Raw genomic sequence first — 15,435 nt, forward strand, 5'->3', positions numbered from 1 at the left:
CGATTACACCTCCACCACGACTGTCTCTTAGAACGGTTTTAATATCCTGTAAATGGCGGATTTTAATGGACCTACAAATGTAATATTGCGCAGCGTGCATGCACGTTTGCTCCGTGTCTCATCCGTGTGGGAGGCAGCGTCAACAGCATGCTTGAAGACAGGGAGGCTGGAGCCACACGCTCCCACTCGTGGGCCGGTGACCTGCCTTCCGATTGGCCTCCTCATTGCCACAGTATCGTCATCGGCCAGACCGGGCTAATCGCGTACCATCTCTCCTCGCAGAGTCGCTGTGAGGATTAAACCAGTTGCTGTCTTGGTTCCTTTCTGTGCTGTGATGAACAGAAGACCGCAGACTGGGTCATTCATAAAGACATTGATTTCCCACAGCTCTGCAGGCTGGGAGATCCAAGATCAAGGGGCTCACGCATGGTGAGGACCTTACTGCCGCATCCCCCCAGGGTCCACGGGTGGTGGGGACGGGATGGAACGCAGCCTGAAGCCCATTCGTGAGGATGGAGGCCTCCCATTAGGCACCAGCCATACCCTGTGGATTAAGTCTCTGACACACGTTTCTTAGGGGGAGACACATTCAGACCAAGGCACTTGTTCTGCGCAAAGCGCTGGACAGAGGTGAGGCCTGCACTTGCCATCCCATGCTGTGATTGCTGCCGTCCAGCCCCTTGGTCAGCACAGACGAGGAAAGGGCACGAGGCTGTGTTTGGCTCACCCGCTCTGGGTGTTCTGAAGGCTGCGAACAGCCTGCAGGGGTAGCGAAGAGAGCACTGGGTCTTGGGTCAAGGAGTCGTCGGGGAAGTTTGGCATCCGGGACCAGATGATGTCCGCGTGCTGCTAGTCACCTCTCTGATTCATCCTAATCCCCTTCTCCGGGATGTATCCCGTCCCTCCCGTGCCCCACCCCCACCCCCCACAAGGCTTTGTAGCAAGTGCCCAGACGAGGAAGCAGGTGTGTTGACTCCCAGGGCTCTGCATATTCCTGTGTGAGCGCTTGGATCCCTGTCCTGAGCCACCTTCCTCTCTAACGGACACTCCCCTCCTCTCCCCGTGCCCTTCCAGGAGTGCCCAAATCCTATCCAGGTCTCTGAAACCCGGCATAAAGGAATATAGCACCGGAAGTACCTTTTCTGCCTGGGGCGGGGGGGAGGGGGTCCCAGACAGGGTCATGGTCAGAGCCAAGTGATACAGGCTGAGGGACAGGTGTCACAGGTGGTCCTGTCCAGGATCATGAAGAGCCTGGTCACCACTGTTGTGCAGGGAAGTAGGGCCCAGGTCCTGTGAGGGCTGCAGGCTTTTGTCATCTTCCGAAATAGTTTGGATTTGGCTCAACTGCTAAGAGTCTCATTTAAAATATTTTTTTAATGTTGTTTACAGACTGGTTAATAATGGACAATTGAAGGCAGGCCATGCCTTGTTTAGGCAGCAAAATGAAAACATGTGCTTATCTGGAAAAAATGAGATCCATTATCTACCCAAACAGAACTGGTACAGAACAGAGCAAGCCTAAAGATTTCTGTCACCACAGAGAGCGGTTCCCTGAGCAGCCTTTGACACGGACTTCTCTCACATCCTTTTTCTTAAAATCCGAAAGATGCATTGCTACACGCGCGTGGTTTACTGCACCCAGAAATCTAACTTATCACAGAACAGATCATACGCCTAAAGCCTTGTCTAGTTTATACAGGAAAAAAAAAAAATACTACTACTTTATATAATGCTTTAAACTGCTTCAAGAAGTTGCAAAACATGAACTTGATAGCGCAAACAAGATAAGCAGTAAATACTTGAATGAAGGGCTCTGTGGCTGTTTACCTTCTGTCTTACAGGTGACAGAACCAAAAACTTCCTTTCAAGCCTTGTTGCTAGGATTTTAGGAACTGGGTTGAATGCAGTTTAATATGATTTTGTCAACCTCTGGACCAGCACTGTCTAGTATGGTGGCCACTAGCCACTGTGACTATTGAAGTCAACTTCAGAATCCAATTTCTCAGTCCCGATGGCCATATTTCAAATGTCCGAAGCTACATGTGGCTAGTAGCTACTGTACTAACACTACAGACGGTTCACGTGCCGATATGATTTGCTTATCAACCTGTGTTCTATCTGCCCTGCGTGAGTGTGTAGTTTATATAACAGGGCATTTTAGGAGACCGTATTTGTGGTCTTGGTACATAGAAAACACCAGTTCTCAAACTTCCATGTGCATCCAGCTACCGTGGAGGGCTTGCTAAAGCATGGATTCCTGGGCCCTACCCGGGAAAGTTTCTGATGCTGTAGCTTTCCAGGACTGCATTTCTCATAGTGCGGATGCCCCTCGTCCAGGAATGACTCTTTAAGAACCACTCAGCTGTAAAAACGGAACCAAGAGGAGCTGTAGCCGTGGGGACATCTTGGGCATGCTTGGCGGTTGAGCAGAGAGCCTGAGCAGGTGGTGTTGTTTCGAGATATCCTGGTGCTGCCATTTGTATTGTCCATGATATTCTCTCTTGTAGGTTCTGGTCTTGTGGTGAGAACCTTTGTGCGCTGGCCATGAAGTTTCTTTCCTTCTGTAGTTATCTCCAAATCAGTGCATCTGGGCCCCTCCCCAGCCTGGTCACCTTGGGGAAGCCTAGCATAAGAGAAACCTGTGAAACACCGTCTTGAACTGTGCTGGTGGTGAGGGGGAGAAACGGGGAGGTATAGGAGCCAGTGGGAAGCAGGAGAGGCCGGGAGACCACACACTTGGTTGAGCAGACCCGGCACAAACTAGTCCCCGGCACAAACTGGTCCCTGTAATCACTTCCGTGGGCGGGCGTCTGTTGAGTTCCTACTGTGTGCTAGGCACTGAGGAATGTAAAACTAACTAAAACCCATCCCCTGTCCTCACGGAAATGATGGCTGTGCGTCTTCCAGGAGAGGCAGACAGGTGATAAAATAATTAAGTGGTCCAAGAGCTTCGGCAGAGTGTGTATCTTCAGAGGCTTGTGGGCTCTCCCATCCACCCCAACTTGGTCCAAGTCTTTTTGAAAAAAAAAAAAAAAAATTATGTATTTGAAAGGCAGAGTGATCAGGGGAAAGGGAAGAGAGAGAGCGAGATCTTCCAGTTGCTGATCCACTCCCCATATGGCCACAACAGCCAAAGCCCAGAACTCCATCTCAATCTCTTACATAAGTAGCAGGGCCCCAAGCAGCAGGGCCACCCTCCACAGCTTTCTCAGGAGCATTAGCAGGCAGCTGGACCGGAAGTGACGCAGCCAGGACTCAAATCTGCCCTCTGATATGGGATGCCACCTACAATGCCGGCAGTTATAGCTCGCTGCACCACATTGCCAGCCCCTAGCCCAAGTCTTGACTGGGTTTCCTGAGAAGGAAGTGTGCTTTCTAGGAAGAGGGGAGGCCGTGCACAGAGGCTGATGGGTTTGGGAGCAGGAGCAGCACGGTGTGTGGGGTGGGGGTGGGGGTGGGGTGAACTTGGCCTAAGAGCAGCTGCCTGCTGAGGAATTCCCCCTGCGTTTGGAGACAGACCTGTTGGAGCCTGAAGCCGGAAGGAGCAGGGTCCCGCGAGGGAGACGCTTTCACCTCGTGCAGCAGGTTCCCCCATGGCTCTTCCGAGACCAGGAAGTTGCTAAGGCTGCCCTTTCTGCCCTCCCAGGCCAGGCCTTGAGCGTCTCCCATCACCCCCCCGTCCCCCTCCTCCCCCTTGGCCCTCCCTGTCGTAGGTCCGCCCCTTGCCTCCTTGGCCGAGTGAAGCGTCCATCTGATTGTCCTTTGAAAGAGCGGCTTGCGCACACCAGTGCACCTCCATCCACGTGAGCGAGCAAGTGTAGGACCCGTGTTGGGAGGGAGGCAGAGCCCATGAACATCCTGCACTCCTGAGCTCTACCTGGGAACCAGGACAGAGGATAGCACGCACACATATTTAAGTCACCAGGTCACCCTGCACGCGCCTTTGCAAAAACCTTTACTGGGGGGTCAGCAGGTGGAGGCCAGGATCGGGGAGGAAGGAGGAAGCAGCTCAGGGCTGGTAGGAGAACTGGAAACCCTTCAGCCTTCTGTCCATAAGGAACTAACCGTGTCGATGGGAGGACAGCTGGACAGAGGAGAAGCTAAGTCAGCAGAGGGAGCCAGGTGTTTCCCAGGCAGCGCGAGCCTAAGTGCCTTTCCCTCTGCTTAGCGTCTGGGTGTTTCTGTGGTCACAGGAGGACCTGGGAAGGGACCTGGAGCACTGAAGAGATGAGGCTGCCTTTCTTCTTCCTGTGAAGACACAAAGCATAAGGATCAGGACCACCCCCTGGGATTCTGGGTTGTTTTGTTTTGGTTTATGAATAGGTGCCCCCCGTGGCACGGCTCCAGGGCAGACCCTGGGTCTGTCCCCTCTAGTATCCCAGCAGGGCCCAAACAAGGTAGACTGGAACCCAGGGGGAAGAAACTATTCAGATGAGCTGCACAAAGAACTGGAAACAGCTCAGCTGTTCCCCCCAGTCTGCAGCACCCAGCGCTTGTGGCAGGGAGGACCCGGGAACCAGCTTCCCTTCCACAAGGCCCCTCTGTTGACAGAGGCCCTGGCTGTGATGGGACTTCACCTGGGTCCATTGCCTTTTCCTCTCACCTGTCTAATTCCCTTCCTTTTTACCTCTATGTGTGTGTGTGTGTGTGTGTGTGTTCAAGAGCCTAACTGCTGTCCGCAGGACACATTACAGATGCTCCCCAGACAAAACTCGGAGAGGCAGAGAGGGAGGGGACTGTTTGCTGGCCCCTGGTCTAGCCAGCTTGTTGTCTTAGGAACCAAAGCTCTTGGCTTGATTGTGCACACAGGGAACAGCAGTGACAGAAGTGACCTGCGAGAGCCCTGGTGGAGGAGGCCCCTGGGAGTGTCAGGGGGACACTGCAGATAAGTGCCTGGCAGCTGCCCTCCCAGCTCCAAGCAGCCTGGAGCCCTGCCCATTAGGCCTCTCAGCAGTGTTTCCCTCCAGGGACTCTTTAGTTTATCTCAGGGACTTGGGCTAAATCCCCTTACCCCTCCCCCAGCGAAGCTACCTCTCTTCCCAAAACTCCCATTTCTTTTTAGAAAGACTCTATCTTATTATTATTGTTGTTGTTGTTGTTTTGGTCATTTTCGTAAATGGGAACAGACCCCAAATCTTGGGAGGATATGGAAGGAGTGTCACTAGGGACCATCTCGTAGAGTTGATTTGTCTTTGGTGGGTAATTCCCACGTTGCCTGCATGGCAAACATTCACTATGTCAGCCAACATGCAGTTACCACTGAGGCCTCAGAAATGGGCCCTTATCAGGAAGTGACCCTGGTGGACGGACAGAGGCACCCACAGAAAGAGAAGGTGCTTCCCCCTGAGCTGGTGAGCTGCAGAACCTTCCAACGCTGTTGCGCTTTGTTTGCCTCCTTTATTCCCAGAGTAGAAAACAGAGTGGCAGAGAGGGACCTGACTCACTCCTTCATTCAACAAATATTTATCGAGGGCCCACTGAGCGCCAGGCGCTGTGCAGCCCCAGCACTTTACAAGATTTCCTCTACAAGACTGTCCAGTGTGAAATCCTACTCAGAGACAAGTTCATGGCTTAAGACGTCACCGTGGCTAGCCATGGGTGTTCCCAAGACAAAATAAACAAGGAACGTTTTCATGGCGATATTTGCAAACAAACAAAATGTACTCCTGTGTTCTGGCCAACGTGGATGACGGAGGCACGGAAGTCTGGGAAAGAACGTACCAGAAACGCACTGCTACACCCCGGGGTGGGCGGCGTGAGGGGAAGCAAGCCCCAGGCATGGAGTGCACCGGGGCCTTGTGGACGGGCATCACAAGCCTTTAGGGAGCTGGGCCAGCGCCTCCCCAGGGCGGCCTCAGGCAGACCCAGTGCCTGGGTACTGTTCACACTTGGGTGCTAAAGACAGCAGGAGCAGCCAGGGTGAGCTCAGGAGAGAATCCACGGGTGCTTGACCCTTCTTGCCAGAGAGACAGGCAGGGGCGGGAGCTGGCCTCTTCCCCCCCCCCCCAAATTTCCACCAAAGTGAGGGAGAAGGGGGGCCTCTCATTATCCCCAAGTCACCGCGGCAGGATTCTTCCAGGGCAGGGGCCTGGGGGCTGCGCCCAGAGCACTTTCATCTCCTCCTTTGTGGCCTGCGCGGTTGATAAACTGACCCCGCATCCTCTGCCCTTTATCCGCAGCGCCATGGAAGTCCATCGCGCTGTTGAGGCCGATCTGTTCCACAAGCTCCTTTGTGTCAGCTCTCAAAAAGAAGAAAGGCTTTGAGATCTGTGACCGTGAAGTGCCGGCTCTGGCTCTGCCCTCCTCCCCCCCGACCCAGCTCGCCCGCAGTTTCCATAACCATGGACCCCCTGAAAGCAGGAGCGTAACCAGCCCTGGTCCAGACAGGCAACCCAGGGCCACACCGAGAGGGGGACCCATTGTCCCAGGCATGGAAGGCCGCCCCAGCCCAGCCCCGAGGCTCACTGGAGGCCGGCGTCTTTGTCCTGTGCAAGGCCATGCGTGGACAGTACATGACAGTGAATGGGTTTGGGGGGGGGGGTGAGGGTGGGAGGGGGCCCACCAGGCGCCCAGCAGAGAGCAAGCCAGCAGCACTGAGGTTGCTCCAAGGGGAACCTCCTTGCAGGACTACTTACAGGAGGTCCCGGCTCCGACTCCTAGACGCTTGTATCCCTCTACCAGGATGCCCGCTTGCCTGGGATTGCATGGTTGCATCAGCAGATGGATGGGGACATGCTGCTGCAGACAAGAGCATTTCTGGACCAGGGCGAGGAGTGGAGACCAGTGAGGCTCCCCCCAGTCTGCCTGGTGGAGAAATGACACCGGGGTCAGCCTCGCCCCACCTTGATGTCTCCCTGTAGTCAGGGCAGGGGGCTGTGACGAGGCACACAGCTCAGCAGCTAGTTCCCTTCTCTGCCCCTGTGGATGGAGGGCAGTGGGTCAGGCCCCCACGCCTGGGTAGGCTCCCTGCAGTTGCCTTTGAGCCAGGGCTGCAGTGTCTGACACAGGAAGTGCCAAACTCTGGAGAGCCAGACCCACAAGACAGACCACACCATAGTTTTCATAATCTCCAGTATTTTTACCTATTCAGAGGCTGGTGAGTAACTGATCACAAGAGAGAAAGAAGAGGGCCCGTGTTGTGGCCCTGGAACACCGACATCCCTGATGAGCGCTGGTTCAAGTCCTGGCGGCTCCACTTCCTGCTGATGGGCCTGGGAAGGCAGTGGAAGATGGCCCAAGTGCTTGGCCCCTGCCACCCATGTGGGAGACCCAGATGGAGTTCCAGGCTCCGCTCTGGCCTGCCCCAGCCCTGGCCATTGCAGCCATTTGAGGAGCAAACCAGTAGATAGAAGATCGATCTCTCTCTCTCTCTGTTTCTCTGTCCCTCTGTCTCTAATTTTTTTCCAATAAAATAAATAAATAAACCCTTGGGGAAAAAATACAACAGGCAGTAGCAACAGGCATTTGGTGCAGCAGTTAAAAGCATTGCTTGAGATGCCAGCATCTCCCATGGGAGAGCTAGGGTTCAAGTCTCAACTGTGCTTCTGATTCCAAGTCTATGCTAATGTACACCCTGGGAGGCAGCAGATGATGGCTCAGTACTGAGGTCCCTACCACCCACGAGGGCGACCCGGATTGAGGTTCTGTCTGGCCATTGTGGGCGTTTGGGAAACAAACCAGTAGTAGATGGAAGATCTCTGTCTGGCTCTGTTTCTCTGTATGTGTGTGTGTGTGTGTGTGTCTTTCAGATTAATGGAAGGAAGGATGAAATAAATAGAAACTGTCTTTTGACATTTCTTCCACATACAATTAAACCAAATATGTGCCAGGGTCCTGGAGGATTTGGTAGGAAGATGAGAAGATTGATTGAAAAGAAGCAGAAAACACACAGCTTGTGTGGGTGGATTAAGTTCAGCAACCACATTCAGATCAGCTTACAAATCCCTTCTTCCAGGAAGCCTTCCTTGCCCGCTGTGGGGCGAACATGGTGTTCCTGCTGTGTGGGTGCTACCCACAAGCCCTGCCCCTAAGGTAGCAAAGTAGCACCAGCTAGGATCCCATTCATCCATTCATGCCACCTTTCTCCCTTTCTCCCTGGCAAGACTCCAGCAGACAATGCTGAGAACAGGCTCTGTGCGCCGGCAGAGTGGTCACCGCCCCCTGTCTGTTGTCATGGAAGTCGGCCTGTAGGAGCAGACCACTCTGGGGGCTTGGGGGCACGAGGCCAAGCAGAGGAATGCAGCCCTGATCCTGGTGGAGGGTGAGACCTGTGAATTAGAAACTACGGTGCTCTGCCCGCCCTGCACAGCGCGGCCGAGTCGTAGCCTTCCTGCCCTCCCTCACTTTATCCTGGGGGAGAGAGCGATGCGCTTTGCATCTTGTGTAGGACGAGAGCAGTTGAAGCGTACCAAGCAGACGGGAGTGGCGGGGTGGGCAGTGGTTTTCTGGGCACAATCCGTTAAGGCTGTGATTTCTAAAATTTTTGCACTTGTGACACGAGCCAAAGCCTGCTTGATTTCCTCTCTCAAAGACGGCAGCCTGTTGCTCTTAGGAAGCAGATTTTTTTTCTTTTTTTCTTTTTTTTTTTTTTTTTGGATTATCTTACTTGCAGCCAAAGCACAACAGAAAATGGGTATTGCGCAGAATAGAGCAGTCCACCTGGCACCCAGAAAGGGGGATGGCAGGGGGGCTTTTGCAAACGAGCAGGAAGCCTGTGCACTTGGGCCTGTCACCGTCGCCATTGCAGGGCTGGCTTCGTAGCCACGGCTCCAGCACAGCCCACCAGACCCCAGCCCCCAATCAGCTGCCCCTCCCTGTGTGTCGGGCTCTCGCTGATATGTTTTTTCCTGATGAGACCCTTCTGGGCCGTGTCGGCTTCCACCTGTGCTGTGGCTGCCTTGACTGCAAGGTGGCATCAGGGCAGATTCCCCCACCCCCCGACCCCCACCAGCTGTGAGCTGGCCATGAGCTGGGGCGGTGCCGTGCCCTGGCGTGTGCCCAGCAGCCTCGGGTGCCGCTGCGTCCCGCGGAGCCGAAGACGCTTTGCCTTCACCAAGCATGTGAAAGCCACAGACGTCACCTTATCTTCTCATCAAAATATGAAGAGAAGCCTACTTTATATAAAGACTCTCTTTTTTTTTAATTATTTATTTATGTATTTGAGAGGCAGAGTTACAAAGAGAGAAGGGGAGAAACAGAGAGAGAGCTCTTCCATCCACTGGTTCACTCCTCAAATGGCCACAACGGCCAGAGCTGGGCTGATCTGAAGCCGGGAACCAGAAACTTCTTCCAGGTCTCCCACGCTGGTGCAGGGGCCCCAAGGACTTGGGCCATCCTCCATTGCTTCCTCAGGCACATTAGCAGGGAGCTGGATTGGAAGTGGAGCAGCCAGAACTCAAACTGGCACCCATATAGGATGCCAGTGCCGCAGGGGGAGGCTCAACCCACTCGGCCACAGGGCCGGCCCCCAGGACTGTCATCTTCATGAGCTGGGAAATGTGTCTGTCCTCTTTCCTCCCAGCTAGCCTCTTGTACATGGCTCTGCCAATATTTGAATTCACACCCACCAGTCAGTCGCTGTTGGCCTACTACTAAGGTCATCAATGAGGTAATGACCTCCTTACCTGTGAGATGGGGCTGATCGTAGCTGTAGGCAGAGCCATCGTGAGGCTGGGGAAGCATCTACCTGTTCTACGAGAAAACTCCTAAGAGCTCATGGAGCCAGGGTGGGCATTTGACACGGTGGTCAACAGGTCACTTGGGAAGCCTTCACCCCTATCAAAGTGGCTGGGCGCGAGTCCCAGCTCTCCTCCCAGGAACAGCTTCCGGCTAATGCACACCCTGGGAGGGAGCGGTGATGGCTCAACTAATGGAGTCCCTGCCACTCACATAGGAAACCTGGATTGAGTTCCCGGGCTGGCTCCTGCCTTTGGCGTGGGCCAGCCCCAGCTGATGCAGGCATTCAGGGAGTGAGCCAGCAAACGGAAGATCTCGTTCTCTGTCTTTGTCTCTCTGCCTTTCCAATAAGTTGAAAATAAAAAATTGTTTAGAGTTCATGAAACAGTAGAATTAAAAGATAAGGGTTTTTTTTTTTTTTTAAGATCTATTTATTTAATTTGAAAGAGTGACAGGTGGGGCAGGGGGGAGAGAGAGAGAGAGAGAGCTATTTCATCTGCTGGCTCATTCCTGCAGTGGTCACAAAGGCCCGGGCTGGGCCAGGCAGAAGCCAGGAGCCGGGAACTCTGCCTGGATCTCCCACATGGGTGCCAGGGGCCTGAGTACTTGGTCCATGTTGTGCTGCTTGCCCAGGTGCATAAGCAGGGAGCTGGATTGGAAGCAGAGAGTGGGACTCGAACCTGCGCTCCAGTATGGATGCTGGCATCACAGCAGCGGCTTAACCCTCAAGGCTGGCCCCAGGGATGAGTTTATCTTGATGCAAGGAAATCCTGAAGGCCATACAGTTTGCTCATAAGATGCCTTTTCCATGAACTTTGCGTGGTCCCCCCATAGTCCTCTGCTCAGGACCTGGAGTCTGACAGCCACAAGATGCTTTACCTGGGGTGTTGCAAAGGCCCTCGGACTTCACGTGGCCATAAATGAAACACTTCATATTTCCACTGTGTGCATACACCCCAGTGACCAGCAGCTACAACCCGTGCCCCTTCGCTGTCTCCCTGCTGTCTGTTCCCCCCTGCACTTGGGGAGATCCCCCTCCCTCCAGCCTGCGTGCTGTCAAAGGACCACAACGGGACCATAGCAGAGTGAGCCTGCCTTGATAATCAGACAGACTTTATCTCATTTTGGAGACGATCACATCATCTGAACTATTCTTTTTTAATTCTCCATTTCACTTATTTGAATCCCAAAGAGAGAGACCTCCCATCTGCTGGTTCATTTCCCAAAAGCCAGCAACAGCCAGGACTGGGCTAGGCAGAAGCCAGGAGCCATGAACTCTATCCAGGTCTCCCATGGGGGTAACAGGACCCCAACCTAACTACTTTGTTTTCTTAATTTATTTGAGAAGTAGAGTTACAGAGAGAGGCAGAGGCAGAGAGAGAGAGAGAGAGAGAGAGAGAGAGAGAGAGGTCTTCTATATGCTGGTTCACTCGCCAGATGGCCCCAATGGCCAGAGCTAAGCTGATCCAAAGTCAGAAGCCAGGAGCTTCTTCCAGGTCTTCTACGCAGGTGCAGGGGCCCAAACACTTGGGCTATCTTCTACTTCTTTCCCAGGCCACAGCAGAGAGTTGGATCAGGAGAGGAGCAGCCGGGTTACAAACCGGTGCCCATATGGGATTCCGGCACCACAGGTGGAGACTTAACCAATTACACCACAGCGCAGTCCCCAGCCCAACTACTTGAACCATCACCTGCTACCTCTCAGGATGTAGCAGGAAGCTGGAGTCAGGAGAGCAGCTGGGACTCACGCAGGCACTCCCAGTATGGGATATGGACATCCCAGAGAGCATCTTTCAGCCATGCCACCAAGCACCTGCCTTCTCCCTTCTCTCTCTTTGTAATGAGGACTATAAAACCCAGTGTTGTAGTCAGTTTGAACAGGGCAAACCCTCTGAAAATATTGTCACATACTATGTGTCCCATCAGTGATAGCCTTCGTTCCACCTGTGGGGGAGGGAGTGGAGAGGGGTGATGATTCCAGAGAGGGAACTAAATTGTGCTCCTGGTGTGATGTCCTTGTTGAAAAATCACAACGCTACAGAGAAGGCGCCTTTCCACTCGAGGACCGGGTGTGTTTATGCCAAAGCCCCGGCCCTGGCTCGTTCCGTGTGTTTAGCTCCTGCTGTTGTCCTACCCCCTGCCTCTGTCAATATGGCAGGCTCAGGGAATCCTGCAGAAAGGGTGCCAGGCACCTGTCCCGGAGGCGCAGGTGGTCCACTGGTGGAACAGGGAAGCACGTAAAAGCCCCGGAGGTCAGCAGGGGCCTGGCCGCGTGCTCTGTTCCTTGGCAGTGTTGAGCAGGGAGCTGCTGGCTGCCCTGGGAAGGGTGCGGAGGCTCAGAGAAGGTTCCCCAGGGGGCAGAGGACGAGGAGCATCCCCCAGGCTGCAGCACCTCACCCCGGAGCCCCAGGTTGGGGGGGCTGTGGTGGGGGGTGGAAGCTAAGTTAAGTGCTCCAGCCCCAAGGCCCTGCCCACAGGCGACGCTGGCTTCCACGCTGAGTTCCCCAGAAGCCTTCCCAAGTAGGTAGGGGCTTCTTGTGTTATCTTTGTACTGGACGGGCCAACTGCCCTGCACATGCGTAGCTTTTGCCGCCAGGCGGGGTCTCCCCCGACAGGACCCTTCCCCAGGTGAGAGGGTGGGTGGGGTCCTAGCGCGCCCAGCGTCCCCGCCCCCCCCCCCCCCCAGACAGTGGCAGAGGACCTGAGACACTGGCACGGACCCGTGCAGACAGCACCCCCGAGAGCCAGGTAGGCGCCGGCTGAGAGGGAACCCTTGCTTTGGACAGCCCTGATGACGCCCGCTCTTTGTCCCCTCCTCTCCCCTGCCCCTGCCCAGGAGCCTTTCTGCTCGGAGGGATCCTGTACTCCTGGCAGTTCCCGCATTTCAACGCCCTGAGCTGGGGCCTCCGCGAAGACTACTCCCGGGGCGGCTACTGCATGATGTCCGTCACCCACCCGGGGCTGTGCAGGCGCGTGGCGCTGCGCCACTGCCTGGCCCTCATCGCGCTCTCCACCGCGGCCCCCGTGCTGGACGTCACCACGTGGACCTTCCCCGTCATCTCGCTGCCCATCAACCTGTACATCTCCTACCTCGGCTTCCGCTTCTACGCGGACGCGGACCGCAGGAGCTCGCGCAAACTCTTCTTCTGCAGCCTGTGGCACCTGCCGCTGCTCCTGCTGCTGCTGCTCACCTGCAAGCGGCGGCCGGCGGGCCCCGCGGACCCCGGCCAGCTCCCCAGCTGAGAGCGCCGCTGGGCGGGCAGGGGCGGACGGAGAAACAGCAAACCCCGACGCGCAGACGCACAATTCTCCCTTTGCTGTGAGGCCTGAGTAGCTGGGTCATCCCGGAGCCGCCCGAGAGGAGAAATGGCTGGATTTAGTACAATGTGTTAAAACTGGTGCTCGGCGGTCACTTGACAGCTTTTTTTTTTTTTTTTTAATGATAGTACCCAAACTACCGAACTACAGGTAGGCTCCCACAGTACAAAGAATATTTTTTTTTTCTCTTGGCTGGTCTGTATACATCTCTTCTTGCCAGCCAATGGCACGCCCCATGTTTTTTCTTTTTCACAGGAATGTACACACGTGCCTCTTCTTTTCTGGCTCAACATACACATGCATCTGTATTACACATGCATGTACATGTAGGCATATACACACATCCATATACGCACATACACACATACATGTGCTGCATATAATGTATGTGTGTGCACTCCCCACCTTCCAGCCATGGGTGAGCACCTGGAGCCTGGCGCCTGCAGCTCTGTGTCCTCAGGGCACCCCCAGGTCCTCCGAAGAAGCAGCAACCCCCTGTGAATGAGCCAGGGCCCGTCCCAGCTTTCTCTGCTCCACACACATCCCAAGCACACGTCCCACCAATAACAGGACACCAAAGGTGGGCCGCTGTGCACCACAGCAGTAGGGGGCCTCCAAACGGTTGCCTAGGGCCTTGCAGACTGGACTGCCAGTCCCTGCGCCCCTCCTGCACCCCCCTGACATATCAATGGTTCAGAAACTCCAAGGAATCGAAAGTACCTTCATAGCTCACTTTGAAATGGAGGCTCTGTCTGAGCATTTCTCCCCGGAACAGTGGCATGAGCCATCCGCCCCTGATCCCATGACCACACGCGCTGGCCGGGCTCTGGCTGCCCTGCCCTCTCCAGGCTTCGCCAAAAGAGAAGTCAGAATCAAGCGTGAGCCGGGCTAGCCAGCCCACAGAACTCCCATACTGTCCCTTTTGTGAAAAATACGCTTCCACCTGGTGTCTGCCGGGTTCGGAAGTCAGCATCCACAGGGCCACGGCTTTAAGAGCCACAAGCAGGGGCTGGGCTCCCCCTGGGGATGGCTCGGGTCCTGGGAGCGTTGTGAGTCACTGTGTGCACTTGTGGGTCTTCAGCCCTTCCCAAACCCACCCCCACCCAGGTCCCTATAGAGTCCCATGAGCCTGGCGGGCTTGAAGCGCCGCACGACGCCTGTGTGTTGTCTAGGGGACGGCAGCCCTGCAGGGGACTCTTGAGGGATTTCAGCAACATTTTTATTCCACATTGACAGATCGTAGGATTTTTTTTTTTTTTAATCCAATGTGAAATTTAAAGAACTCACTGTCTGCACCGTGCCTGCTCTCAGAAATGCCTAGGGCGCTGGCGGCAGCATCCAATGCCTGCAACTGCTTCTCTGAAATAGTCCCTCGTGGCTGCGTCCAGGCCATGTGCTGTGGGGAACACGGCGCAGGAGTGTCTGGAGAGGGCGTTGCGACAGCTTGCCACAGCTCTCAGGTCGGGAAACTGTTGATTCTCTTCCGCTTCTGCAGTAGAACTGCAGGAAAACAGGAGCGTTCGAGGCCACACGGGTTGCTCATCCTGGGCTCAGTTCGCACACTTCAGCAGGACTGCTGACACTGGACGTCGAGAGCCAGCAGGGCACAGCACGTGCCTATTTATTTTTTCGTCCCCTTAATTTTTATTTTTTTAATTGTCAATTTGAAAAATGACAGTTGTATGTATTTATGGGATCCAAAGTGATGCTATGATGTATGAATACAATTCATAACTAAATAAAGTTAATTTACATATCCATTGCTTAAGATCTTCATCTTTCCGTTGTACAAGAACACCGGACATTGATTTACTCTGAGTGACTTTCCATACAGTTCCTTATTATTTACCGTAGACACGTTTACCACACTGTGCAGACTATCGCAAAGCACAAAACCGCCTTCTGCCATCTGCGTGAGGCTCTGCACCCCTGAGCGGCAGCCGCCTCCCCTCCCAGCCCCAGTAGCCACCGTTCTGCTCCTCCTTTGAGATTCCACTTTTAAGTGAGAACGTGTGGTATCCATCTCTCCACGCCTGGCTTATTTAAACTGAGCCCAATGTTCTCACGACATCCATCCTTTTTCAAGGCTGGGTAGTATTCCAGTGTGTATACAAACCCTATTTTTTCCATCCATTCGTCAGTAGGTGAGCACCAAGGCTCGATTCCATCACTGAGCTATTGTGAATACTGCAGCAATGAACATGGAAGCGCAGACGGCTCTTTGATAAGCTGATTTCACATCCTCGGGATAAATACCCGGAGGTGGGGTCGTCAGACCCCATGATTCTTCTGTTTCCAGGTGTTTGAGGGACTTCCGTGGAGCTTCTGTAAAGACAGTACGGATTTCCATCCCCTCACAGCCTTCCCTTCCGGGAGCATCTTGGACATGTCATTCCTCCTGATAGGCATAGCGTCTGACAGCTGGGAGCTGGGAGCCCGTGC

At 54.4% G+C, this 15,435-nt stretch overlaps 1 protein-coding gene across 1 annotated transcript in view; it reads left to right on the forward strand.

Annotated features, from left to right (window-relative positions):
• The window catches only part of LOC133776783 (protoheme IX farnesyltransferase, mitochondrial), a 145,071-nt gene extending 130,336 nt beyond the window's left edge, over positions 1 to 14,735 (forward strand). Inside the window, exon 7 of the mRNA XM_062216014.1 lies at positions 12,512 to 14,735. Within this exon, the coding sequence (XP_062071998.1) occupies positions 12,512 to 12,918 (407 nt within the window). The 3' untranslated portion in view covers positions 12,919 to 14,735. The remainder of the gene's footprint in view (positions 1 to 12,511) is intronic.
• Positions 14,736 to 15,435: the final 700 nt, after the last annotated feature.

Source organism: Lepus europaeus, chromosome 18 (genome assembly GCF_033115175.1).
Source record: "Lepus europaeus isolate LE1 chromosome 18, mLepTim1.pri, whole genome shotgun sequence".
Lineage (NCBI taxonomy): Eukaryota > Metazoa > Chordata > Mammalia > Lagomorpha > Leporidae > Lepus > Lepus europaeus.